Source organism: Ursus maritimus, unplaced genomic scaffold (genome assembly GCF_017311325.1).
Source record: "Ursus maritimus isolate PB19 unplaced genomic scaffold, ASM1731132v1 scaffold_15, whole genome shotgun sequence".
NCBI classification, from domain to species: Eukaryota; Metazoa; Chordata; class Mammalia; order Carnivora; family Ursidae; genus Ursus; species Ursus maritimus.
The window spans coordinates 57,479,429-57,506,948 of record NW_024423897.1 but is presented as its reverse complement, the minus strand read 5'-3'; the positions used below and the strand labels follow the sequence as shown (position 1 = coordinate 57,506,948).

The window sequence follows — 27,520 nt, the reverse complement described above, 5'->3', positions numbered from 1 at the left end:
GAGCTGGCAGAGGGAGCGGGCCCTGCTGACACTGAAGTCAGACTTCCAGCCCCCAGAACCCTGAGAAAAGAGAGTTGTTTTAAGCGGCCCCGTCTATGGTACTTTGTCATGGCAGTCCCAGAAAGCTATCCGCAGCCCTGTAATTATTCGTGATGATCTATGTGGCAATGGAGGCCCAAGGTCATCTGTTAGCACGTGGAAAAGCTGGAGCTCAAACCTAGGCTAGAGAATAGCCACTGTGCTCGCATGCGCCTCAAGACTAGATTGGAACCTTCTTTCAGCTCTTATGATGCATGAAAAGGGCAGGCCGCTCAAGCTCGCTGCTGGTCCACGAACCTGCAAAGTGGGACCAAAACCCAGATCAGAAGGCCGGGGACTCGCAGGAGCATCTGCTGCTGAGCTGAGCAGGGGCTCGGCCTACACTGAGCGCATGCTACTGAGCGGCCGGGCTCCCTGTCCGAGGTCACAGAACTCGTTGGTGGAAGAGCCCGAGTGCCTCCAGGGCTCTCTCTACACCAGTTGGCCCCCTCGTCCTCTTCTCCCCTGAAACTTGAACCTGACCCCAACGGGGCGAGGACGCATCTGTACTGGGAGACAACCTGATCCATTCCTGATTCAAAATTCAGAAGCTTCTCTCTCAACCAAATGCCCCTCCTCAAACCCCACCTAAATAGGTTAACTCTCACATCTTTACACCTTAAAAAAAGGATAAATAGCTCCCATTCCAATGGAAAACATTTATTAACTAAAGAGTTATTTCTGCATAATTCTGTAATGACACATTTCTATCCATGGTCTTAGTCTCTTTTCCACTGTTCCTTCACCTTTCCATGTATGACTGCCTCTAACAAAGTATGAAAGAGGGAAATACGAGACAAGATTTCTTCCTTATAGTTGTTATAAGAGAAAACAAAGGACTCGAGAGAAAATATTTTCAGTTAGCAAATAACTACCATAAAAAAAAGATTTAAAAATAATGACACTCCTTATGTTCCTTTATTGTACTCAATTGCTTGCTTCACGTATAAAAGGACCTATAATAGTATTAAATAAAAATAAAGATTTATTTTAAATTTACCACTGGTAAGTGTATACATGGTATAAGGAAAACTAGACCCTTTCAGATCGCCACAGTCCACGAACATACGGCTAAACACAACATACGTTCTGGTTTTGTACTGAGTCCCACGAAAACACTAGACCCTTTCAGATCGCCACAGTCCACGAACATACGGCTAAACACAACATACGTTCTGGTTTTGTACTGAGTCCCACGAAAACACAAGGTCTTCACTGTCTGAGTCCCAAAGCCAGGATTCCTTCTGTTACCAACGAATGCCCACATTTTGAGGAAATAGTTTTCTTTGTAAATACTCCACCAATTCCACTCTTGATTTTAGCATCTCGATCTCATAATAGGGGATCTGTAAAGGGAGGGAAATAAAAGACATTGTAATCTGTCATGTTCTGAAGTCACCTTGGTGTTCTGGTTTCTCGAACTCTCCCCCGCTGGCAGCACGTACGCTCCCGAAGGGCAAAGCTCATAGCTATTTATCGTGTATTCCCCAGTGCCCCCAACAGCGGCCGCACATAGTCAGGGCTCAGTAAATACACAGAAGATGCGGAGAACACTGGAGCTCTGGTGCGGCGACACCTCACGCTTCAGATGAGGGCGGAAGGTGAGCCTGAGCCAGGAGCCCAGACTGAGCCGGAATCTGGATACTCAGAGCGGGGGAGACCAGTCTGATGGGGGAAGCAGCGTGGGCAAAGGGAGAAAGGCAAGAAAGCGTGGTGGGGGGGACAGGGGGCAGGGAAGAGGCCACCGCACTTGGAGCGGAGGATCTGGCCACGGGCCAGCTACAGAGGGGCTCAGATGTAGAGGGGTTTTCGCTTTATCCTGTAAGTGGTGAAGGAACAATAAAGGTTTCTGAACACGCACTGGCATGTTAGCTTTAGGAAAATTAGTCTGGGGATGTAGGTGAAATATGGAGTGGAAAAAAGAAACCAGACAGGAGAGCAGAGAGCAGACTGGCAGCTCCATGTACCCTCACCGCCGACTCCTCGCAGGAGCCCTCGCTAAGCCCGCGATACCGCAAACACAAACAAGGGCTGAGGCATTAAGTGCTGGTGAGGACCCTGGTTTTAATGGGTCCTCCTGTCTATTTCTATTCATTAACTCAGGGGGAAATGAAAGCAAAACTTATACTCTAATAATTTAGAATTCTAGAAGCACAGGTTAGCAGAGCTTACAGAGAATACAGGGATACCTCACTTTTGGAAAATAGGTCTGAATGTTCTGTATTTTGAAACATAAACAGAGATTAAGCCTAATGAACAAAGTTGGCATTTAAACTAGATGTAAGATTCTTGGTCCCCTGGGCTGGCAGACCACCAGCAAATCTAAAGTAGGAATCGCTTTTGGAGCAAAGGAAGCCGGAGAACTCCTACCTGAACAACGTGATAACCAAGCAAGTGCAGGTGTCTCTGTTTAATAGCTTCCTTCCCCAGTAAGGTTTTGCTATTAAGAGAAAATCTTTTTGGATCATCAATGCACAGTGCTACCCTGAAAAATCAGAAGGGAAAACTTAATTTTCTATTACTTTTTAAATTCTTTAAATTCAATTTAGTTAACAATGTGGAGCATTTTTTCATGTGTATGTCTTTCATTTGTATGTCTTCTCTGGAGAAATGTCTGTTCATGTCTTCTGCCCATTTCTTGACTGGATTATTTGTTTTTTGGGTGTTGAGTTTGATAAGTTCTATATAGATTTTGGATACTAGCCCTTTATCTGGTAAGAGGGAGAAATTTAATTTTTAAGACAATCCAAAATATTTAGAACACTCTTTAGTGGCAAGGGTTTACTTGAGATTCGGCTATTTCCATGTGTCAGCATTATTTTCAATAACTCATGGGTGTGTTAGCCTTTCCTGTGCCGAAACTGCACTCAAATTTATTAACACTAATGTTTACGTTACACAGAATTTCCACAACTGGGACGCTGCACACCAGTGTCTTTACTTCCAGAACCACGTCTACTCTCCCACCTTGAGAAAACAGCATCGATTATCAAGCCCGCCAAGTTTCGTCACATAAAAACCACACCAGCTTTCTTTACCTTTTATGCACGTCTTCTCTGACTGTAAATGGCAGTACTAATCCTTCTTCATCTACTTTAATTTCAACATCTGGTGAGAGAAGAAAGGAAACATTCCCCGTGTGATACCCTCACAAACACTACGCGCCTGTCCTCCTCCTCCTCCTTCTGTTTTGAATTCTTCCACACTGCCATGTACCAGCTGTGCTGAAGGCTGCAAAGCAATGACCACACCAGACCACGGTGAGAATTTCACTTTAACCGGCTCTATGATCAACCAAGTCAGCCTGAAGTTAAGGAGGCTCAAGCATGTGAAAACCAGGAATGGGTCCTCAAGATATCGGGCGTGACAAGAACCTCGCCTGCTTTCTCCTTTCCTTGTAGTAAGTGGTGGGCATTCTTGAACCCGGAGAATGAAGAAAATCCTTTAAGCGAAACATGGGTAGAACGTCTGCAAGTCAAAACTTTCATCACTGGGGCTCCCAGAGCCTCCAAGGTAGGCGATGCCTTCTGCACCCTGACATGTGGTCGCTGGGCACAGCAGACCCCCCACTTCCTTCCCTCTGGTGTCCTGCCATTCCTTTTGTAAAAAGAGCATGTAAGGAGGTGAGCTATGACCACCTGAAGCCGATCGGACACCGTCACCTTTGAGCTGATTTTCTTTTACTCATTAATTTAAAAAAACCGTGAAGGGCATAAGGACTTGAACTCTCTAGTCAGCCCTGTGCAACAAAACTTTCTGCCACGAAGCATGTGTTTTCACCTTTGCTGTTCAGTACGGCACCCGCCAGCCCCCTGGCAGTCTGAGTGCCTGACATGTGGCTCGTGCAATCAAGGAACGGAACTCTGGATGGGTTTTAAATCTGAGTGAATGGCAATTCAAGCAACCACAGGTACTACTGGCTGCGCTGCTGTGTTGGCCAGCGCTGCCCTGGAGTACAACAGCAGCTAACAACATCACAGCACTTCCTTCGTTCCAGGCGTCACTCTACACTCTCACTCGGTCTTTATGCAAGTCTGCGTCACTATGCTTCTTACTCTCATTTTACAGAAAAGCAGCAAGCAGAGAAAGGTTACGCTGCCCCAAAACCATTCCGCTACCATGTGGCTACCAGTCTGGACTCCACAGCCCTACTGCTCAACCACTGTTCCAATCCGCCTTCAGGGAAGGGCCACCTCCGCTACTTTTCCAGACCTTCCAGTGGCTACTAAATCCCACAGATTCCCAGAGAGGACAGCATGCCCAGCATGCCGAGGCTGGTAAGCAATAGCACAACTCCCTACTACTCACCTATTGTGTAACAATAGGGCGTTAACACTTTTGAAGCAAAATACAATCTTGCTCCCAAAAGGTCAATCAGTCCAATCTTCACAGATCTGTAAAGCTGAAAATCCAAAGGCGTCTCCAGAGAAGAGCACGGAGTAAGAAATGACCTCACTTGATATTTAGGAAGAAGTTTTTGACCCTAAAAATTGGATGTTTAAACGTGAGAAAGGAAGATACAAAACAAGAAAATAAATCCAATAAATCCAATAGTTCTAGATATCTTTTAAATGTGTTTTATAAGTAGTCAGAGGTCACAGAAAGAAAGGGAGGGAGGGAACAGCAATGCTATTACAGCTCAAGAAACATCTTTGGAACTCTGAGAATTGCTTTAAGGGCTTTAAGGACACTCACGTTTTTAGTAGAGGATAATATGATAAAGGTGACACTTCAGTTTAGGGTGAAAAGCATAGCTATGTGGTACATGCTGCAACGGCTAATCTGCCTGGGGAAGAACTAAGTGAAAGTTCTAGCATCATTCGCAGACTATCATAAATTCCAGGTGAGTTAAAGAGCTGAATACAGGAAGGGAAATGATACTTTTAAAAATTCAGAAAAATATCTATATTAGGACAGGTAAAATATTCTGAAGTGAGAGAAGAAACCATAAAAGATGGATAGATTTCACTACAGAAAACTTAAACACTTTATATAACAAAAAGGTACCATCAATAATATTAAATTAAAACAAACAAAAGAACTACAGGGGTGCCTGGGTGGCTCGGTCAGCTAAGCGTCTGACTCTTTTTTTTTTTTTTTTTAAGATTTTATTTTTATTTATTCGCCAGAGATAGAGACAGCCAGCGAGAGAGGGAACACAAGCAGGGGGAGTAGGGGAGGGAGAAGCAGGCTCATAGCGGAGGAGCCTGATGTGGGGCTCCATCCCATAACGCCGGGACCACGCCCTGAGCTGAAGGCAGACGCTTAACCGCTGTGCCACCCAGGCGCCCCTAAGCGTCTGACTCTTGATTTCAGCTCAGTTTATGACCTAGGGAGCCTGAGATGGGGCCCCGCCTCAGGCTCTGCGCTCAGTGTGGGGTCTGCTTAAGTTTCTCTTTCTCCCTCTCTACCCTTCCCCCCCATGCACATGCACACACACTCTCTCGCTAAAAAAAGAAAAAAGAAAAAAATTAAGAACTACAGACCAGGAGGAAATATATACAACATACACAGATATACAGGAGCTAATATCTGTACCTTACAATGTGTTCTAGGCCAAAAAAAAAAAAAAAAGGACAGACAATCCAATATGAGCCTGAATCAGGAGGTAACAAGAGGACTCATAGCAAATGTAAATGACCAATAAGCACTGTGAAAATATGTTCAACTTGTTACTGCTCATTAAAATGCAATCTAAACATGTGACACAGTAGTCTTTTTCACAAAGTCCAGTAACAACAATGAAAGGACTGATAACGCATGGAGACAGAAGGGGCAGGGCCACGGCCATCTTTGTTTCCTGCAGGGGCAGAGACATCTACAACCATTAGGGGCGACACATCTGTGGGTAATGCAGTCATCTCACTTTCAGGAATCTATTCTCTAGCTCAAAAAACAAAAAGGCTCCGGTAGGAAAGGACATGTAAGGATGTTTATTACAGCCTGCTGATGGAGAGAAACGCTGGGAAAAACCTGGAGGTCCAACAATGATGGAACAGAATAAATATCTGGAAATAGCATGCCATTCTTAAAAAGAATCCACTTAATCTTTGTGTGTTACCCCGAGGAATGTTCATGATAGACTGGGTATATAAAAGCACACTGTCCTTGCAAGAGCCCCATTCCAAGGCAGGAGAGAAACAGGATAGTGTCTGTGCATCTGTGCACATTTGGACACAAAAACTGCTGTCAACACAGCTCCGTCAGGGATGGAAGGAGGTTGGGGGTAAGAATCACTGACCTTTATGCGCCTTAGCACTGTTGAAGCTGCTTTAAAGAAATTAGTGGTATCTCCATTCTTACATCTTACTCCGAAATCAGCTACTCTTAAAGGTGATTCAGTCTCGCCTGGTGGACAGGCAGGTATGAGCACGTCTGGAGACGCCACCCGTGATCCTACACAAGGGGCCTAATTAAGTTAGGACAATGAATCTCTAGAATGCCAGATGGGAAGCACAAATTACACCTAAACGAAACCCTATCAGAGAAGAATACAATTTCTGGCTTGGCTTAAAAATGTACTTGAAATCATTGAGGATTTGCTTAGTCCAGAGATTCGCACTTTTGTTATCCAACAGCTATGGGGAGGGCTAAAGCCCTTCACAGCCCTCGGAGTGAATCTAAGGGGCGCTCTGACTGCAGCACTTGACAAAATCTTCCGAGACATCTTGCAGCAGGAAATGGGTCCCTCAAAGACAATAGGAATGGGGCCGATTTATCAAAGAAAAGGCTACCTGGTGGCAAGCAACTCCAAGTGAATGAAAGTTCTGCTTTCTGATGAGGTTACTGAGACAAAAGAGGAGAAACTTAAAAGACTGGGCGAGGGGAGAAAAAAAGAAGCTGCTCGCACAGGGAAATAAGGCAACACAGCTCTGGCTCTTGCTCTTACCTTATAGAAAGGGCATTCTAGGACTGAGGTTAGGAACAGTTGGGTCAGCTGTGCGAGGCTCAGTTTGTCCAAATACAATTCTTCGCCTGAAATAAAAAGCATTCCAGTTGTGGTTAAGTTTGGATTTTGGTATGTGTGACGAAAAAAGGAACATCCAAGAATGCACAATGTACGCTAACCACTCCGGAAGTTATGTCTTTTCAAATGACCTGGGGAAAGGAACGTGTCAGAGTTAATTATGCCTTCTTGCTTGCCATCAATGCAATCTCATTTTAACTTCCAAGGAGCTCAAGCTCCAAACTACAGATTAAAAGTAACGGGTATGTTAAAATCAGTGAGAATTCCCTTCAACTATGGAGACGCGGACACCTGATATATTTGGGTGCCCATCAGTTGTGAAGACCAACGCCATCCCTTCAAAACGAAGAAGTCGCCAGTTGCTCTCATGGATTCTGACATGTTGTAACTATGACCAGGGCCATGTCACATCCCATAAGACTCAGGTTGGCAGTCTATTGACCTGAAATGGTTTTCTCTGTGCAGTGATCCATCACCCTGCAACTCTGACATTCCAGACCACCAGCACCTGACATTCCAGACCTCTTCTTTAGATTATTATGGAAGAGGAAACAGAGGTGGCGCATGGCGTAGTGTACAGACAGATACGTGACTCAAAAACATCACATGTTCCAGGGTTAATTTCCCCACACTTTAGAAGTTACAACCAACTCACCTTGCAGCTTTTGAAGAAAACAAGGGCTGAATATTTTTGCCATGAAGTTGACCGGATGGCATTCAATTAGTGAACACGAATGGAGAATTTTCAGTAGTGTTTTGGGTGGAAAATAATTGAAATGAGTGAGCAACATGTTTTCTAGCTTTCTAAATAAAGCAGAGGCATTTGGGGGTAAATAATTGAGTTTTCCAAATGGTTCGATTAACTCAGAAATCTGATGAGGCAAAAATTTTTCTGACTGGCAGACAAAGGTTTCTGCCACTGCATCGAGGATGGGTTTTGAAAGAATCTGTTTCCTACTGCAATACTCCATGACCTTGCTCACAACCTCAGGATCCAAAGTGAGACACACTGAAGCTACATGTTGCTCTAGGGCTTTTGTAAAAAATCTGTCACTGTGCCCAAAGTATATGAAAGCCTCTAAGACTTTTCTGAGCTCTTCATTAGTAAAATGAGGGATATGCCTCACAGCATATTTTCCCAATTTTATAACCAGAGGAAGTGCCTGAGTTTGATCAAGAACCACTAGGGCACTGATCATTTGGCTCATCAACGTAGGACTCAAGCTGTAAACTATTGACAGAGAAAAATTGTTCAGCTTGTTTAGAAATGCTTGGTGTTGGTCCACTTTTTCAGTACAAGCCTGCAGGATCCTATAAAGGGCCACAATATCCTCAGGAGTAAATTCTTCCAATTTTTCACCTTGCAGTTGATATATAATCAGTTCTAGCGTCGCACAGCCTGGACCTTGCAGTTGAATCAGACTTTCCCCAAGAATACAAAGACTGTGAACTTCCAGACCACCCCTTTTGAGACGACGCTGGCATTCTGCCACCAAGTTCAGTAACAAGCTACTTTGGGGATCCACATGCAACAGAGTCAGGGCGTGCAAAGCAGTCACCAAAACAGCGTCTGGCAGACTTGAGGATTCCTGTTCACATCGAATGCATAAGGCTTGAAAGACACTATTCTTTAGGATTTCTTTTGGCAGCTTTTGATCACCATCTTTTTTTTCCACCTCACAAATCCGCTGCAAGGCTCCTGCTGCTAGAGTATCAGGCAAAGTTTGCAGTGTGCTTATAAAACTTAACACTTCTTCCGATGAGGTGAAGTTGTTTAGTCTCCTGTAAAACATCTGGTCATCTACACTTTTAAGATTTTGCTCAGGCCTATCCCAGTCATGTGCTTGAGAGAACACCTGCTCACCAACTGGATGAAGGTCATTTCCATTTTCTGAATGGAATTTTTTACAACAGCCATGATGGAACCTGACCTTGAAAGGCTCAGACTGTGGTGAACAGAACCACGGACACAGACGCTCCTCAGCTACCTTGTGAACATGAATTACAGGATGGTTTTTCAGAGCAGCCAGAGCTCCGTGGATCCGAAAATCAGACAAATGGCAAAGGTTCCTCCTCAAGGTAATTAAAGCCATGCCATCAGATTCTCAACTCTTCTTGATTTATAACTACAGGAAATAAGAAACATGGTCAAATATATACAGAACATAACTCAACAACTTGAATGATTATGAAACTAAGAATGACTACTGGTAACATGATTCTATAAAAACCTCCCACTAAAACACAAGTACCCAAACATCAGTCTCTGCCCCAGCAGCTTGGAAAAGTGGCTGGCAGCTGAGATTAAAACTCGCTATTATTTGCCACGCACCGCCATTCACAGCTGAGAAAACTGAAGCCCAAAGAGGTTATTTTGGCCGGTTTGCACAGCTCGTCTGTGGCAGAGCGGGGATTCACACTCAGGCGGTCTACACCTTAAACACGCCTCCTGCATATTGGCTGATAGAAAGCACTGCGTTTGGTTAAATATACCCAAAAGGAGCAACGGGTAAAAAGGCCAAAATTCGTATAGGTCAATGCAAAGCAAGGGTCAAAACACGTATAAAAGGCCTGAGGTGTTGATTTCCTCTCGAAGTAAAGATCGGGCGAGGGCTGAGGAAGAAATGGGTCTAGTTTGGCCACGGGGGAAAAGGCGGATTTAAAAGAAGTAAAACGATGCAGGGCACGAAGAGGGGAAGGTGGGCATTCCGTGTAGACCTAAACGCTCTGCCTGGAACGTAGGAACACGTGTGTGCAGGCCAGAAGGGACGAGGCGCCCCAGGAACCGCGTCCTCGTAGGAATGAAAGAACCCCACGCGCCAGGCGCCTCTAAACCCGGCGACCCGGGAACCTGCGCTCAAGCACGAGACGCGCAGGCACGGCGGCCGGAGAGGAGCGGGCGGGCCACGGCAGCAAGGACACCTCGGTAAAGCCGCGGACTCACGTACGCCGGGCCGGGACACCTACTGCGCTGGGACACCTACCGTGCTCAGACAGCTGGAGATCCGAGCCGTGCGGCGCCACCAGAACCTCGTGAGCCTCCGTACGCGTATTACACAGCCGGCTCCTCCCCCCCCAGCAGCCCGGCGCATGTGCAGGGAGAAGGCCACGCCCGGGCCCGGAGCGCTGTGATTGGCCCAGTTCCTTCCCGAGCTCCTTATTGGTCTTGGGCGCTGTAAATACGCGCGCCGTGACAGAGTGCGCAGGCGCGGGAGTAGGGCCAGCGGTCCCACGTTCACGCGGAGTGTCTCGCCGGACGCCCTCAGGTGAAACCGGGTGGCTGCAGTTCCCCGGGTCGGCAGTCTGCCCAGCTCGAGCCCGCGGGGAGGCGGTACAGGGTGGGGGAAGGCACCGGCCTCCGCTCCCGCACGTCCCTCTCGAGGCCGGGCTGGACGCTCGCGGGTCCGTCAAGAGCCGGGCCCTGCTGGGCAGAGAGCTGCTGGGCGGGCTGCGCTGGAGGCTGGGCCCTGGGGTCTCCCGCCGCGCCCCCCGCCCCAGCCGGTCTCGGCCGCGCGGCGGCGTTGGCACAAGCGGCGCTGGCCCCGCAGGTCGCTTTGAGCCCTCCGTGGGCGTCTCCGTCTCGAACACTTCCCTAGACTGGGGGGCGAGGGGACCTGTGGGGAGTCAGGAGGGGGCGCGGCCCCAGGCGGCACGCGGGAGTGCTGCTCCCCCGCTTCTCCGCCTGCCGGTGCCCCGAGGGTGCCGGGGATCCGTCTCTGAGAAACGGGGGCCGCAGACCTGCTTTGTAAGGTGGTGGTGGTCCTGAGGGGTTTCTCCTCCTCGGGAGCGCCCAGAAGGAGCTCGAGGTCCTTAGCTATAGTGACGGTAAACGGTGACATTTCCATCATTGCTTTTTCGAAGTTCTCGCTGAGCCTAAAATGTGTGTGGTCTTCACAGCGTTCATTTATTCGTTCATTCAGCTGACATATTGAGCACCTGCTCTGTGCCAGGCGCTGTTCTGTTCCCTAAGGGCATTCCATGATTTTAATGTTATCTAACACAATTCTTTCAATTTCTTCGTGGTTTAATTTATCCCAGATGTACCTGGTCAGTGGAGCATAAAACTACTGATGGTCCATTCATGAAAAGTTAGGGTTTGGTATGATTTGTTGAAATCTGCCCCTACAAGTTGACAGTTCCCCAGTTTCATTTTAGTATTTTTTTAGGTTTTGTTTAATCTCTACACCCACCGTGGGTGCTGGAGCTCAAGTCTCTGAAATCAAGGGTCTCACGCTCTGCACTGAGCCAGTCCGGCACCTAACAGTGCCCCAGCTTTAGATCCTGGTTAAGTATGGGAAAAAAAATCTGTGAGAGTCCCATATTTTACTCCTGGTTTTCCCTTCAGGAAAAACATTTTAAACTTGAATGGATTGGAAATATTTTCTGTCTCTGTACCTACATACTTATGCACTCATGTATGTATCTGATACTAAGTTAAACAGAGCAGAATCTGTAGCTTGATTAACTTCACTGCTGTGATTAGCTTATTTGGTATTAGCATCATGTAGGAACAGAAGCCACACTTTCAGTGGAATTTTTACAGTTTCTTTTTTTTAAAGATTTTATTCATTTATTTGAGAGCGGGAGCATGCGTAAGAGCAGAGGGAGAGGGAGAAGCAGACTCTTGGTTGCGCAAGGAGCCCGACTGGGGGCTTGATCCCAGGACCCGGAGATCAGGACCTGAGCTGAAGGCAGATACTTAACCGACTGAGTGTCCAGGTGGCCCTTTACATTTTTTAAAATAAAAATATCTGAGATTTATTGAGCACTGCTTTGTCTCAGCTGTGGTCCAGGTCTTTGCAGCTGGCACATCTTTGTCAGATGGGTGCTAGTATCCCCATTTTAAGGGTGAGGGAGCTGAGGCACAGATGGGTTGAAAAGCTTGCCTGAGGTTCTGCAGTTGTGAATGATGGACAGTGGATTCGAGTGCAAGTAGTCTGACCCCAGCATCAGATTTCTGAGCTAGGGACTTAAGAGCTTTACTCATGTATTCTCCCTGGCTTGATGAATTTTCTTTTTTAGACTCACTGAGAATTATGCAGACGTACTTAGAGAAGTCTATTTCATATTCTGTGTGGATATTATTGGAGTCTTTTAAAAAAGATTGTGAGGGAGAATTAATACCTGTGGTATACTCCTCAGTTAAAAAAAAAAATCCATTTTTTTCTCTCTTCTTTTTTACAGTGTGTTAAAGGTGTGGCATATGCCGCGAGGTGATGAGGAGGTTTTTGTTACTCTATGCTACACAGAAAGGACAGGCAAAGGCCATAGCAGAAGAAATATGTGAGAAAGCATTTGCACATGGATTTTCTGCAGATCTTCACTGTATTAGTGAGTCAGATAAGGTAAGCAGTTACTCATGGATTTTACTGTGTTTCATGCTTTGAAGTATTTTGGTGGGAGGTGATGTTAAACAGCAAAGTAGGCTGCGAAATGCCTCCATACTCTTTTTTCTTTCCCCCAACGCTCAAATTTATTTTATCAACTGTGTTGTAAGATTTGTCATTTTTTTAAACACATAAGCGTACATTTGAATTAGACTGAACAGTCTCAAAAACCGAAACAAGTACTCCTCAACCGTAAGGGGAAGTAGTAATGCTTGCCTTGTTTATTTCTCAGGGCGACTGTGAGAACGTAAGAGATGTGTGTTCGCTTGCACATGTGTTTTCCAGCTCATGAATCCTAGTGCCCTGTTTGTATTTCCCCAAAGTAAAGACCTTGCCATTCATGTCAGAGTTCCCCAAGTGAAGGACCATGCAATTCTTTTGTGGAATAGAATTTAAAGTAGAAGTGTAAGGATCTAGAGGAGATACAGCTTCTTTAGGTCAGGGACTGCTTGTTTTTAGGCTCAGTCTCTGCAGAAATTCTTGCCATAGGTTATGTAAGATTGTAACAGATCTGTATTTTTTCAGTTAGTCTGATTTTACTGTTTTAGACAAGTCAGTCCATAGGAACTAACAGGAGCTTTTATATGAGTATAAGATGACGTGCCAGGCACTGACAAGTCAAATTTAGTTCAGTACTTTAAAAATTATCCTGCCGGTACACTCACTCAAGTTCATAACCTCCTCTGGCCTTTCCCACATCTCTAGTTCAAAAAACTAGACTGTCATTGGCACAAGTGAATTAGAAACTCAGCTCATAGGAGAACCTTCATGTTCCTTTATGTGTCAGGGTCAAGGTGACCCCAGAGGTAGCCACTCACCCAACAGGGAGCATCCTGGAGGACACCACCGATCAGCAGGTTCTGTGATCCTACAGTAACTTCAGTGTTGGCGTTGAGGATGCCACATGCTAGAATATAATCTGAATCCATTATTACAAATAAAACCTTGTCAGCACCATTTAACTAGCTCTGATTTGGCCCCTTGGGGTCAGCAGCTATTTGAACATTAGGTGAGTAGTACATGTTCTTTTTTTAGTGTCATGTTTGGCCTGTTTGCTCTCCCTAGCTGATTGATTTCTCCAGTTCTTGATCCAGGTTTAAACAGGTAGCAATCTACTTTCTAGGTCATGGTAGTCCTTTTCGAGATGAAGTTACTTTAACAAACTGAAAGTTCAATACACAGCTTGTGCTGTCTCCTGTAAGCATCGAATCACCTGGTAATCCATTCACTCAAATCCTTGTATCAGCATGAAAAATAAGTGAATCCCTCAGAGTCAGATTGGATGATACACATGAGCAGTAGAGCTCATGGAGTCATTAGAAATAGAGAGGGTGAAGTGCCCTCTTTGGAATATTTAAATTTAGGTGAGAATTAGAATGAAGAAACTAACCTGTGAGACGCCGAAATGCCGATTATCTCCATTTACCCCCTCAGTTATTCCCAGCTCCCTTGACCCGAAGGGAGTGAGGAGTGAGCCAGGTTCCATGGTGTCCGAGGAGCAACACTTGCACTTTCCCAGCTTGGAAACACTCCGCACCCTCTGTGCTGTGAAGCCATGTGCAGCACAGATGAATGTTCTGGGTAGAGGAGACCTAGCTGGTTGCCTTGCTGATGTGTTAGGTCAAAACTGCGTGTGGCCGTAGATCTTGACATGCCATTCTCATTTTGTAGTATGATCTGAAAACTGAAACGGCGCCTCTTGTTGTGGTTGTTTCTACCACGGGCACCGGAGACCCGCCTGACACCGCCCGCAAGTTCGTGAAAGCAATACAGGACAAGGCTTTGCCGGGGGACTTCTTTGCTCACCTGCGCTATGGATTACTGGGTATGGACTGTGTTTGCGTTCTGCCTCTTCTCAGTTATTACTGGTTTTAATGTTGGTATCTGAATGAATTCTTCAAAACCATGATATATAGTTGTAAAGATTTTGTTCTTGGTTTTCTGTTTACACTTAAAGGTTTTATACATTTCTGTAATGTCCTGTGTTCTGTGAATGCCTCCCCTGACTTCATCCCATAGCAACTCCTCTGGAGCCCCTGGAGTAGCATTCTTAACCATGGCTGCACATCACATTCAACTAGGAAACATTTTCAGAATTCCCCCCCACAATTTGGTAAAAAACAAAACAAAACAAAACAAAAAAAACCCTGAAGGAACAACTCTGAATGCTGTTTTATTGAGGTTTTTTGTTGTTGTTTGTTTGTTCTAAGAAAAAAGAAAACCAGAAAACAAAAAACAAGCTCCCAGGTAGATATAATGTCCCTGAGAACCACTGCTCTAGGATGATTGCTAATCTTGGCCACACGTAGGATCAGCCGGGGGACATTTTCCTTGAATTCTGTTACCTGGGCCTACCTCCAGTGATTCTTAATTGTTTGGAGGTGGGGCCCTGGCACCAATGGTTTTAAAAACTCCTAGTTGATTCTAATATGTATCCCAGATAAACACTGGCCTAGGGCTCTGTGAAGTATAGGTTAAAAAACTAGGATAAAGGATCAGAAGGACCAGCTCAGCAAGATAGGACACCAGAGAGAGAATTCAGAGCCCATATTCCTGGCTTGTGATCTATGTTCTTTGAATCTTCTTTGAGAATTATTTTGGGGGAGGGTATCTGACAAAAGTAGATTATGCTATGATAAGTAACTGATTAGAAATTTGAGATTATGACCCTTGCTAAGATCTGTCTTGTATTTTAGAGTATTTACATTTTTTTATTCAAATTTTTTCTAATTTCTTTATTTTCAAGAATGAACATGTGTGTTGCTTTATAAAATTCCTCAAAAGTGTCCAACCATTCTAGTCACTCTTAGGCCATTTATGGACCCCCACCCCACCCCAGTTGCTCACCCTGTTCTTTTTGTGAAAGTACATGGAGATTAAACAACTGAGAATTGGACGCTTTTAATCTTAAATTTTTAACCAAGTATGAAAATGTTAGTCCATTTTCTTACCAGGAAACATAGCAGTTCCTAATTCATCTAACACAGAAATAATAGGAAATGATTATGTTGCAGATGGACCTGTCTGTGCTCTCAATTAGGGGTCAGTAAAATCAATAAAGGGCCAGATGATAAATATTTTAGGCTTTGCAGACCATGTGTTCTTTGTAACAACTACTTAACTCTGCTGTTGCAGCTAGAGAGCTGCCATAAACAGTATGTGAACAAATGGACTTGGCTGTGTTCCAGCTCAACTTTTATTTATAAAGAAAGACCATGAGTGGTATTTGGCCCACAGGCTGTAGTTTGCAGACCTCTGTGCTAGACCAGAAAAGTCTGCAAACACCAGTATTATGTTTTTTTTAAACCTCTTTAATTCTTCTTTTAAGATTTCCATATTTTTACACAGATTCATGGAAACAACAATGTGAAAATATTTTTGTTAACAGTGGCCAGGAAGTATTTGTTTCTGTTTTGAGGGGTCTGATGCTTTAATATTGTAAAATAGAAGGCAAATATTTGCATGCTTGGAACTACTCAAGGAAAACCTCAGAAGATAATGAAGGTGTACATTATTAATCAGAGCATGGAAGGGTATTGTTTTAAATATTCTGTATATCTTTTTTAAATTTAAACCTTACTGTGTGTGCACTCATAACCTCTTTGGGCTCCTTAGGGCTGGGTGATTCAGAATACACATACTTCTGTAACGGTGGGAAGATCATCGATAAGCGACTTCAGGAGCTTGGTGCCGAGCATTTCTATGACACCGGCCATGCGGATGACTGCGTGGGGTAAGAGCCGTGTGCTTCTCCTCTGCCATTTCCAGTCAGCCCTTCTGTGTGCTAGGTGAAAGTTTGTGAGTTTGTAAAATGTGATGACTTTTGATTTTGCACTGAAGCTTTTGAGAGTGTTATTTTCCTTCGTTAGCTTTGTTTTTGTTTTGTTTTGTTTTAGCCCTAGGACCAAAGATCAGCCAGAGCTTGATTTACGTATTCTGTTGACATTTTTAAGTGCCTCTCGCATCTCGGTACCTTCTAACAGAAGAAATTTGAAAAGCTGCCTCAGGACAGTTATCTTCGTCTTGAAGTGTGTAGGCATGTGTAGAAGTCCACATTTTCTTTAGGAACTTTGATAGCCTGCGTATTGGCTTCTCTGGCATGCGCACAGAGTGACTGGGTGCGAGTCCTCACATGGGGGGCGCCCCGCAGGCTGCGTGTCACTGGCAGAGAGCACAGGCAGAGGTGTTCACGGCACACTGTGTGCCTTGGCTCTGTCCTTACCCTCTTAATGGCCACTTGCCATGGTGCCAGCCAGAAGTATACTTCCTATTTCCATTAGTTTACTCTTGTTTTTACAGTTTTGTATTTCACCCCGTGTGCCACCTTTCAAATCCTCCTTATGTGTTTATTCAAAGATCTTATAGATATTGTTCTACAACTAAGTTTATCATGTAGTCTTTGGCTCTTTAAGCAGATGACAGCATACCCACTTGATTTTTTTCCTACTTGGTGTATATATTAGCTTCTCACTCACTTGATCTTTGTTTATGAATGACAAATTTAGCAAATGTCTTGCTTTTCTGCATAGCACCACCTTGCACGGGTGTGTTGGAGACACTTCTTTTTCCACTTAGCCATCCTCCACTTTATCATTGTCTGTGGCGGGGATGAGCTGGATTTTTTTCCACATCTCCAGCGTATATGTTCTTGATCATGACAGAGCTCTACCATATTGTCTTCCACGTTCACCTTTTAGTTTTGTCTCTTTGTATTGATTTGTGTGTGTGTGTTTTTTGTTTTTTGCCAGAGTCTTGTTGCCATTAAGTGTTTATCATCTCATGAGCCATTTACTTGCTAACTTCTTCCAGAAACCATTGGGCCTATCACTGAGTCCATATTTTCCCTCTCTTCAGAGGCTTTCAGTTTCCCTGTTCATTTACTGGATCCAGTGTTAAAATTCTTGAATGTGTATTTCATCAACGGACATCTCTTAAATTTTCAACCTAACCACCTCACTTGAATTTTTCCTCTTCTAAAATTATTTTCAAGGAAATATCCTGGCTTGGTGCAGCAGCCCCCACACTGATGGGGTTGAGAATGCAGAGCGGAGTCCAGTTACCTGCATGCAGATCCTCGATACCCCCCCCCCCCATAACTGACTGACATCTTGGTCATGTTGCTTACTCTTTGTGCTTCACTTTCTCCTTCTGTGAAACAGGATAACAGTGTGTGCTGTGGAAAGGTTTTGGGAGGAAGAGATGAATTGATACAGGTTTTCCTCTTAGAATAATGTCTGCCCTGTAGTAAGTACTCTGTGGACACTAGCTCTCCTGCTGGGGTATTATCGTCTGAGTATTTCGGAGCTATGAAAATGGCGTTTTAAACTTAGCTGTCATTGTTGAATCCAGAGTTTTATGTACTTGCTTTTCCAAAGGCTCTGAGGAGTGGACGTGTACTAATGAGATTATAGCCAGAGTCATAATAAGACAGAGGTCTGAAATGTGCCTTCTCCTGTCATTTGACTTTATGAATTAGAGCTTCATTGATACGTCCTTTGAGTTGTGATTAAAAATGAGGCAGATGTGATTTCTAAGATTCTGATACATGGCTTCTTACCTGTTCGGTTTACTCCAAGTTTCTCAGTTCAGGGAATGTAGGGGATGTTGTCGTTGGCTTGCCCTACTTTGTTTATTAGTAAATACACTACCACATTCTAAAATGTATCTATGATTCATTCAACTTCCCTAACGGAAAATTAGGTTTTTTTTCTCTTATGTTCAGACTCCCTGAAAATTTCATCAAAAATGTTTAGAACCGGTTGAAGATTTAAACTGTTTACTTAGAATAGCTAGCATTAATCAGAGTGATTTCTTAGTGATATTTTAACCTATAGGAGAAAAAAATCACTAAATTAGCTAAGGGGAAAAATGATGGTGCATTTGACATATGTAATTATCATGTGATATTAGAGTAGACTTGGATTTGGTGTAAGTTCTGTCATCCTCATCAAAATTTCACAGGCCTACTTAAAATTACAACTTCTTAAAATAATACCGGCTGTATTTTAGGAAGTTAAGAGTGATCCCATTCCTGTTGCCTATTACTAAAATGGCTTTGTTTTTGTTCTGACCTTTATATACGCTCATACACGCTTTTTTTACAGCTGAAGTTCTAATGAACATACGATAACATTGTTTTTAATTTAATGATAGGTATATTTTGTATTTTATTTATATTGACATTTGCATAGCATTCTGCCAAGTAGACTACCATTCTCCCATTATTATATATTTAAATGGAGAACCTAGGCATTTGTTTATTTTTTTTCTCTTTTATTACAATAATCCAGTTTAGAACTTGTGGTTGAGCCATGGATTGACGGACTCTGGGCTGCCCTCACGAAGCATTTTACGTCCAGTAGAGGAAAAGAGGAGAGGAATGGAGCTCTTAAGATGGCATCTAATGCCTCCCAAAAGATGGATCCTGTGAAACCAGAATTATTACACCTTGAATCACAAGTTGAACTCCTGAGATTAGATGATCCAGGGAGAAAGGATTCTGAGGTTCGGGAACAGAATGCAGTGAACAGAAGTCAGTCAAGTGCTCCACCAGCAGCATCTGAGTCTTCACTTACCCACTCGATACCCCCACTTTCACAAGCCTCTCTGAATATTCCCGCCTTACCACCAGAATATTTGCAGGTGCATCTTCAGGAGTCTCTCGGCCAGGTAAGCGGTTTTACTTTATGCCTCATGCTGTAGAATATTAACTTACCAAGGGTGTGGCTTTGTTGTTGTTTATTACATTACAACAGAGGTCAGCAAACTGGCCTGTTGGCCAGTGTGGCCCACCGCCTGTCTTGGAAGTAAAGCTTTATTGGGACCAGGCCTGCCCGTCCGTTCCCATGTGGTCTGTGGCTGCTTCTCCGCTGCAGTGGCAGGGTTCAGGGGGTACCTGGAGGCCGGCTAAGCCTGAGATGGTTACTGCCTAACCGCTTACAGAGAAAGTTGGCCTGGGCATTGCAGAAGCACTTGTATGACCTCACTTCTGTCTTTGAAGCAGCAAATAGTTTAGGAGCTCAGTTTCTCTGTCTTTTGGAGAATTAATTTCTTTCTCATTTTAGATGTGAGTCAGGTGATGGCAAGTTGTAGGCACTCGTTAAATTACCTCCGCTACACTTAAAGCACTAATTTACAGTAAAATCTCTTTTTCAGCGTGGGTGTCCTGGATGCTCCACTTTGGGGATGATTCTTTTTCTTGGTAACATCTTACCGGTTTTTGCCTATATTACGTGATTTTCTATTGTCAAGTGTATTTTTTCTATCAATAAAGAAGTGCCTTTAAAGTAGTCTATAAATTTTGAGCATTAAGTTGAATAACAACTCATTTCTCCTCACTGCTGCCACTATATGGCACCCTGAAACTTCTTCCATCGTGCCTAGAATAAATTTCATTGCAGCCAATCTTTCCATGGAGAGCCGCACCCTCTTTCTTCAGAGCGACTCATTGTGGGGTTCCACGTGGGCTTTCTCCCATAAACCACACTCTCTGCGCAGGATCGCAGTTTGCTTCTTGATTTCTTCTTAATGAAGCAAGGCTTAGATGTTTGAGAAGCAATTTAAATACAACTTTCTAGTACGTTAGAATTGTTGGCCAACACCTGATAGGATAGTGGTTTTTTAACATCTGCTTATAGTGTTTTTCTAGAGTATTCAGATAAACAAACGTGTTTATAGAAACAGCTGTCCGGTGTTGTTTTCCACTTATGGTTCATTATTGTGCAAATTGTTTAGTTAAGTGAGGTAATTACAATAAGTGCATTTTTGTCAGGCCTGGGAGTAGACCTGAGTGCGTCCAGTGAGCCTCTGGCTGGACAGTGGGTGTGGGCGCACGGGCAGGGTGTAGCACCCCTGTTGCGCGCTGCAGGGACAGGTCCGTGTGGCAGAGGCATGGGAACGTGATTTATCAAATGGGGTGCTTCAGGAGGGGGATCTGAGAACGCTTCCAGTACGGCACAGGTCATTAAAGAGGCTTCAGTTGCTGGTAATGTGGTGGAAAGATTTTTAAAATCTCAGCTAGTTAAGGCATTATTTGTGTACATTTGCTCAGGGGTTATACTTAGAGGATAAGGGGTTGGAAAAAGATTTCTTGGGATCCTCACATGAGGGAACCGAGTGGTGGGGGGCAGCACTGGCAGAGTGGGCAGTTGAGCTTCAGTTCGTCTCAGCCAGTCCCGCTCCACATAGCATCTGTTCCCCCAGTCCTGGTGTCTCGTAGCCTGTGGGGTCTCCGGATCGTGTGGTGCAAGCCTCAGGGGCTCTCGTCCATACTTATCACTTGGGCCAGCTGCACAGCCCTTTCCTGCTCGGGGCCCCCCCCCCACGGCCGGCTGCCTGTTGAGTCACCTGCTGTTTTGGTCCAGGCAGTCATCCCAGGGAGGTGCTGCTCCAGATCCCGAAAGGCCTGCCAGCTGTTCTCCTTCTGTCCAGGTGAAGTGAGGTACAAGATGCATTAGCGTGTCCCTTACTGGAGGGCGTGTCCTGGTGTGGCCCAGGCTGTTGGACTCCTGGAAATTATACTTAGAGCGCTGGCCCTTCAGTCTGCGCAGGGCCTGGGCCTTATCTGAGACTCCCGCACACTAGCCACTTCCTGTATGTTGAGTGGGAGTAGCATAACATCACTGATGTAGTGGGCTGGTGTGATGTTTTGCTGAATGTCCAGATGTTCCACGTTGATTCAGACTGTCTTATAACAGCTGGCAGGAGCATTATCACGGTCTTGTGGCAAAATTGTAAATGGAAGTTGTTCCAAGTGAAAGTGTGTGGCCCTCTTTAGGGATAGAGATGGAAAAGAGCACAATGGCTCACTCTCTGTCCATATGCCATGTGCCTGAGGCCATATTAATCTGCTCTAGCAAAGGAACCCATCCTTCACGGAGGCCGTTATTGGGGCTACTGCTTGTGTTCCTTGTGGTTCATTGTCATCCCCCAGGATCTGCCTGGTGGTTGCATGCAGGGACCAGGTTGGTGAATTAGATGGAAACCATCCCTGGTCCTCTACATTTTTAGGGATAGTATTAATACCTGCCGTGCCTCAGGATGCTGTATTTTTCACTTTCTACTTGGGTGAGGGGAGAGGACAGTGTCAAATTCAGAGGATTCCTCTTGGCCTATTATATAACCCTTAACGAAAGGCCAAGAACTGAGTAGACCCATGGAGCCAGACCTGGCCCAGGATTCCGGTGTACAGCCTGGCGCTATAGGCCTCCCTCTAGTATGTGGCTCATGATGACACTTTGGGTTCCTGGGTAACAGCATAACTTGGACCCTCTTATAGCAGTTCCTGGAGTACTTGAGTATTCCCCTTGGCCCAATATATGTTTACCCCCTGGAAGAAAGACTTTATTGAGTACAGTTTCCATGACGTTGCTGAGTCTCCCCCACCAACCTATGCCACTTTGGGGGGATGCCCCCTGCAACCCCTCCAGCCTTTCTGCTGAGATAATCATGCCTCCTTCCAACACCCTGCAGGACTTGGTGGCTGAGTGCTCCCACGCTCCTCTGTTCTTTGGTGGTCCAGGCTTTCCCATTGCTGCAGCCGTGAACTTCTCCATGATCCTGGTGCCCCTCACCAGCACTGTCCTGTCGGCCTTGGCAGTGGTGTATGCTCTAGCTGCTCCAGGGAACATCATCATCAGATAGGTTTTGGCTCTTCGTAGTTTCATCCACTCTACTCTGTCCTTTTGAGCCTTTTACTCCTGTCATCTGATGCTGGCCATGGAACTCTCAGCAGTTCTGCCTCGTTTAGTGTGGACTTTTGCTTTCTCTTTGGCCTCGTAACCATCCCTAGAGGCTGTTGCCAATGTGTTAAAGCCAGTATCCTAGGACAGTGCTCCCAATGAGCAAAACTCTTCTGTCCAAGTTGATGTTCTGCCCTCGTTGGCCCGGGACCTTAGCATTCCGTCTTGTGCGTGCTTGGCTGGCTTCTGCTGGTGCGTGTTGCTCTGTCCTGCACTTTCTTCAGAGCATTGTCCCTCACCTGCCTTAGCTGGCCCAGCCCATCTGAGGCCTGGTATGTTGTGACTGAACCCTTATTGGCCCAGCAGCTGGGAGAGGAGATGGGGTGCAGGAGTGGGGGTGTGGGTGTGTCTTGCAGAGCAGATCTCTTAAAGCCAGAAGGAAGCTCTTGCTCTTCATAGGAAGAAGTAGTCACTTCTGCAGGCTCAGCAGTTTCAAGGGAATCTAGGGATTCAGATTTTCAACCCACATGTCCTCTCCTCAGCGGCCAGGAGGCCGTTCTTGGCCTGTCCGAGTTGGCCTTAGCGTTCTGTCAGGCTGTGAGAGATGCGCAGCTTCTTCGTGTGCTACAGAGCGTGTTCTCTGGCTTTCACACTTAATGTTTAATTGTTGATTAATTTTTCTCAGCCTTTTGCATTTTTTTCCAGAAGCATCAAGGAAGCGTGGCAATGCCCACAATTCTACTGGCCTTATCAGTGCCATTTCCCCATAGATCTCAAGCATCAGCTACCGCATACTGACTAATGCATTCCCTTTTATGGTGCACCATCCCACTTAGCTCTTGCACTACCGACACCTTGTGCTCTCTGTCTCCCATCTGTCACCAGTGTCGAGTGCTCTTGTCAGCCAGGTGGGTGATCCAGCTCCAAACTCTCATTTTAGCATCTTTTTTGAAACCACTGTAGCACCGGCTGTCACAGACTGGGTTCCTTTGAATCAAACTGTTTGATTATTTTTTAGGTTATCCCCTTGGGATCCTCACCTTGGGGAATGGAGGATACAGAAGCAGGAGTGGGCACAGTGAGAAGTGGGCTGTGATGTGTCCCAGCAAAGGCCCTAGCCAGCTTCATGGGTTCTCCGGAGCTGGGACGGCCCTTTAGCATCATACTGAGTTGGGGCAAAGGGGCAGGGGACCTTTATAGTTCTTGATTAGCTGTTGGATGTGGGCTGCCTCTAACAGGAGGCGTGACCTGGAAATGCTGAGGTCAGTCTCCGAGGTGACCATGACCTAGCTGAGGGCTGTCTGCTAACAGCATTCCCAGCAGCCTTGCTGAAGGCTGCCTTAGGCAGGGTATCTCCCAGTTCCCCATATGTCATGACTGTCAGGCTCTAAGTTCTGATCCTTTTCCCAGTTTTTCCACATAGCTATTTATCCAGTATTAACTGGTTAGCATTTTGTAAAGTTTCTGTCTTCAACAGAACTTAGAAACATCAAGTTGGAAAAGGAGTAGAAGTAGTACAACGAATTGGGTTTCTTTGCAGTTTCCCAAGACCTGTGCTATCTAATACAGGAGCCACTAGCCACGCGTGGCCACTTAAACTCAAGTAAATGAAAATAAAACTAAGAATTCAGGTGCTTAGGCACATATGGCTAGTGGCTCCTGTACTGACCAGTGCAGGCGTGGAACATTCCCACGCCAGGGCCCACCACTCTGCGGGTTCCCGTGAACCTCTGTACAGGTGTGTGTCCTTTCCTTTAGACTCTCCTTTCTGAAATTGTGCATGCGTACAGTCTCCTTTTGCATGGTTTATTTGGAAGACTTTTAGACCTTTACAGGAAAATGCTGGTATCTGATGTTTTCAATATATATCCCAGAAATTTGTCTAATAGTCAAGGAGTTTAAGATATGGATGCGCTGTCTCTTCTGAAAGATTGAGAGGCCTATGTCTGTAGCCATTTGCCTTAGAAAAGAATACTTAAATATGTAGGACATTTTATAAAATCCTGTAGATCTTACCTAGTCACTAAGTGAAGCAATGGCAAGTAAAATTGAAAATTGCATTTAGTAATTTTTATCACATTTGTTTCTCAAGGAAGAAAGTCAAGCATCTGTGACTTCAGTGGATCCAATTTTTCAAGTTCCAATTTCAAAGGCAGTTCAACTGACTACAGATGATGCCATAAAAACCACTCTTCTGGTGGAATTGGACATTTCAGTAAGTTACAGAATTTACTTCTCAGCGCTGTTATCAGGAAGTGCGGAGGCTTATGTGCTGTTGGAGTCCACACACTCGGGAAGGAGGAGAGACTCTGACAGGACATCTTCCCTCTTTATTCTTGACCCCTCATGTTTCCTCCCCACCTCACACTCGTTCTCTTTTCACTTCAGGAAGGGGCTAGCATGAGGAGTGACCGAGGAGGTGACTCAACTTGAAAGAATAGCGTTGCTCCCTTACTCAGTAAGGCACGGAAGAATAATGGAATCAGAGCAGCATTTTCCGTGTGAGAAGAGTCCCGAGAAAGGCAGCTGCTCACCCGAGGTCAGCCAGTGGCTGGAAATAGAGCTCAGATCAGACAGGCCTAGAATGCTTCATTTCTCACAGTGGCGGTCCTCATTCCTTTGAGAATCTGGAAGAAGTCACCGCTCCCCCCCCCGAAAATGGTTACGTATAAACATTTTGCATATAACTTCAGGGGCTTACGTGCTGCCTCTCACCTCCATCCATGAGCCCAACCTCTGCCCCAAACCACGGGCCTCATTTAAGAGGCTACCTGCTAACCCTGTAACCTCAGTGCTTAAGTTACGTCTTCAGAGTCACTCAGCTGTGTATTTCAGTGGAAGTCCGGAGAGGTGCATCGTGCTTTCAGAAAAGGGTGTGTCGGGGCTGTCCGTGTAGATTTCATTGAACTCCTAATAGGGAAAAAGAAATGACAGGCATCAAAAGTAAGTAGTTTTGCTTGCATACTCTTGAGTAGCTCCACATTACTTTGGAACATTTCAATAATTTGTATTAAATATTTGTACACCAAAGCATTTTGTGTTTTATTCTGTTCTACACTTTCGTTGTAAAGTGGTGAGGGTTGGCAAGTAGGTGGGTTCAGCTGTGCTCCTCACAGGCCAGGGCTGTGAGCATGTGTGGTCAGAGGCTCTCTCCGGATCCTGCCCTGGTTCTGCATCGCTCTGTAAATACCGTGTGGAGGAAGCTGGCTCCTCCAGCCCTCGTTCATTCCCAGTACCAAGCCAGGTGCTGTTACGTTTTTTGCTAGTAAGGAAAAATAAAGTGTCATCTCCCACTCCTCTTCTTCCCCTAAAGAAAGGAAATTGAGAACCAATGCAGACAGCCTTCTCTCCCTCATAATGTGTGTTTTCATAGGGGGTTTTTATGTTGATAAAACATTACTTACTGAGGTACCTTAAATGAGAAAGGTTTTAATTAACGTAAAAAATACTGAAATGGTTTAAAGCAAAACATTGGATGACTGAAATTTTTTTTCGTTAAAGTAACTCTTGGGGCGCCTGGCTGGCACATGACTCTTGATCTTGAGGTTGTGAGTTTGAGCCCCACATTGGGTATAGAGAATTACTTAAAAAAAAAAAAATCAAAAACAAACTTGTAATGAAAGTACATTAGTTCAGTGGGGCTTATTTGTTTTTTTGCAGTTAGAATTATTTTGTTTCTAATTCATATTTTTGAAGAATCATATAATAAAAAACATGCTTTTCTTACCCCACAACTAAAACTCTTTAACTCATGGGCTTTTTTTTTCTTTCATGTTGTTTCTTCTCTAGAAAACAGATTTTTCCTATCAGCCTGGAGATGCCTTCAACGTGATCTGTCCCAACAGTGACTCTGAGGTACAAAACCTTCTCCAAAGACTGCAGCTCACAGACAGAAGAGAGCACTGTGTCCTCTTGAAAATTAAGGCAGACACAAAAAAGAAAGGTATGGCCCTGATCTCTTCTTAGAGTATCATTGGGCCAACAGATTGGAGGTGACAAGTGCAAGGACCCCCTCCCCACACCTTTTGTGACAGCTGCACAGGTGGTCCGAGGTTGGCCACGGGTCAGTGGGCAGAACCCCGGTACTTGCTGCCTTGTGGGTTTCTTAACTTTCACATCAGGTACACTGAATGGGATGATGATGGATTTTATGCTTATTGGACACTGCTGGACGGTAAAAATGAATGTAGCTCTAGTCTTGGAGAAGCGGATGGATTAGTTGGGCTGATTTTTTAGTTTGCTTTTTGAGTTAGCATTATTTTGTTTCTGAGTTATACAAGAGTAGTCCTACAATAAACATTTATTATATGAACCTTTTTAAAGTTTTTTTTTTGTCATGTGTATTTCTCATAGCATATTTATTGCTTATTTAATATATAAAAATATTTTTTCTGATTAAAGGAAGTTATTTTTTTTTAGTTATTTACTAAGAATCTTGAACTGGAGCTCCATCAGTTCTAAAATTCTTTTTGAGAAGAATATGCAATGTTAGTGGACAAGTGCCATCTTTTGGCTTTTTGTTCCTTGGCTTTGGATAATTTCCCTCTTGTTTGGTATACCTAGATTTGGGATCTTTATGAAACATACCAAAGGTCTATCTTTGTTAGATTTAGATGTGGCTAATAATGCTATTGAATTTATAATTCTTTTTTTAATTTTTTTTTGTAAGGTGTTCCCCCCCCCCCCCGCATTCATTTTGGAATTTTTTTTGACTGCATAAACATGTTGCCACAAATCACGTTGTACCTTGCTAGCACTGTAATGTAAAGTATTAATTGTTAAGAATGCAGAAATGTTTTATTCTTTACTTTCTGTGTCATGGACTCTTTCCTGTCTGCCTGAAAAGGAGCAGCCTTACCCCAGCACATACCCGAGGGACGTTCTCTCCAGTTCATTCTGACTTGGTGCCTTGAAATACGAGCAGTTCCTAAAAAGGTACTTGTCTTTGGGTAACTACTTAAAAGTGTACTTAGCTCTGTGTAGGATTTATTAAATCTGGTATTTTTGCTCTTTGAAGGCTTCAAAAATATAGCTTTCACACCATGTTTTCAAAATAGGTCCCAAGGGTGCATAGTATCTTTGCAGTTGTCATAGATATTTTTATGTTGTGCTTATATTGAAATTTTGTTTTCTATTGACATAAGATTTTTAAAGTAGAGCTTTTTCTTATTTTTACTAGGTTATAACTTGATGGGCTACATTAATCAGTAATTAAAGTGACCCCAGATGACCTTGTGTTATCCGGCTGCACTTAACCCTTTTTGTGTTTGATGACAGGAAGCTTGTGAGAGTGCAGGCTTTCCCCTACTTGCCGCCCATTTAATGTTGAGATCTCTTCTGTGTGAAAATACATAATTCTTAACTGTTAAGTCAGAATTCTTCAGAAAAAAATGAAAGGTTCTGGGAGA

At 44.5% G+C, this 27,520-nt stretch overlaps 2 protein-coding genes across 4 annotated transcripts in view; one reads left to right on the top strand and one right to left on the bottom strand.

Annotated features, from left to right (window-relative positions):
• Window positions 1–1,050: 1,050 nt before the first annotated feature.
• On the bottom strand, window positions 1,051–10,120 carry FASTKD3 (FAST kinase domains 3). Of its 3 annotated transcripts, XM_008689912.2 has the most exons (7): window positions 10,030–10,120; window positions 7,701–9,171; window positions 6,968–7,053; window positions 4,387–4,561; window positions 3,117–3,186; window positions 2,449–2,563; window positions 1,051–1,424 (listed from the first exon to the last, which is right to left on the bottom strand). In XM_008689912.2, the coding sequence occupies exons 2-7, from the start codon at window positions 9,136–9,138 to the stop codon at window positions 1,326–1,328; spliced, it is 1,983 nt and encodes a 660-aa protein (XP_008688134.2). In that variant the 5' UTR covers window positions 9,139–9,171; window positions 10,030–10,120; the 3' UTR covers window positions 1,051–1,325. The 3 variants fall into 3 exon arrangements, with proteins under 3 accessions (XP_008688134.2, XP_008688137.2, XP_008688135.2); XM_008689913.2 differs by lacking the exons at window positions 1,051–1,424; window positions 2,449–2,563 and having other exon boundaries at window positions 3,123–3,309; XM_008689915.2 differs by lacking the exons at window positions 2,449–2,563; window positions 3,117–3,186; window positions 4,387–4,561.
• A 119-nt stretch (window positions 10,121–10,239) lies between these two features.
• The window catches only part of MTRR (5-methyltetrahydrofolate-homocysteine methyltransferase reductase), a 32,086-nt gene continuing 14,805 nt past the window's right edge, over window positions 10,240–27,520 (top strand). Inside the window, exons 1-8 of the mRNA XM_008689911.2 lie at window positions 10,240–10,311; window positions 12,230–12,390; window positions 14,104–14,257; window positions 16,048–16,165; window positions 18,723–19,101; window positions 24,205–24,327; window positions 25,902–26,055; window positions 26,959–27,047. Coding sequence (XP_008688133.1) covers window positions 12,262–12,390; window positions 14,104–14,257; window positions 16,048–16,165; window positions 18,723–19,101; window positions 24,205–24,327; window positions 25,902–26,055; window positions 26,959–27,047 — 1,146 coding nt within the window. The 5' untranslated portion in view covers window positions 10,240–10,311; window positions 12,230–12,261. The remainder of the gene's footprint in view (window positions 10,312–12,229; window positions 12,391–14,103; window positions 14,258–16,047; window positions 16,166–18,722; window positions 19,102–24,204; window positions 24,328–25,901; window positions 26,056–26,958; window positions 27,048–27,520) is intronic.

Excerpts from the sequence above, each read along its gene's own strand:
- FASTKD3 (XM_008689912.2), bottom strand. The coding sequence starts at position 9,138 with ATGGCTTTAATTACCTTGAGGAGGAACCTTTGCCATTTGTCTGATTTT. Across the intron at positions 3,187-4,386 it reads GCCCTATTGTTACACAATAG|ATGTTGAAATTAAAGTAGAT; the intron begins GTGAGTAGTAGG and ends TTCTCTCACCAG. Across the intron at positions 2,564-3,116 it reads AGAGAAGACGTGCATAAAAG|GGTAGCACTGTGCATTGATG; the intron begins GTAAAGAAAGCT and ends CTGATTTTTCAG.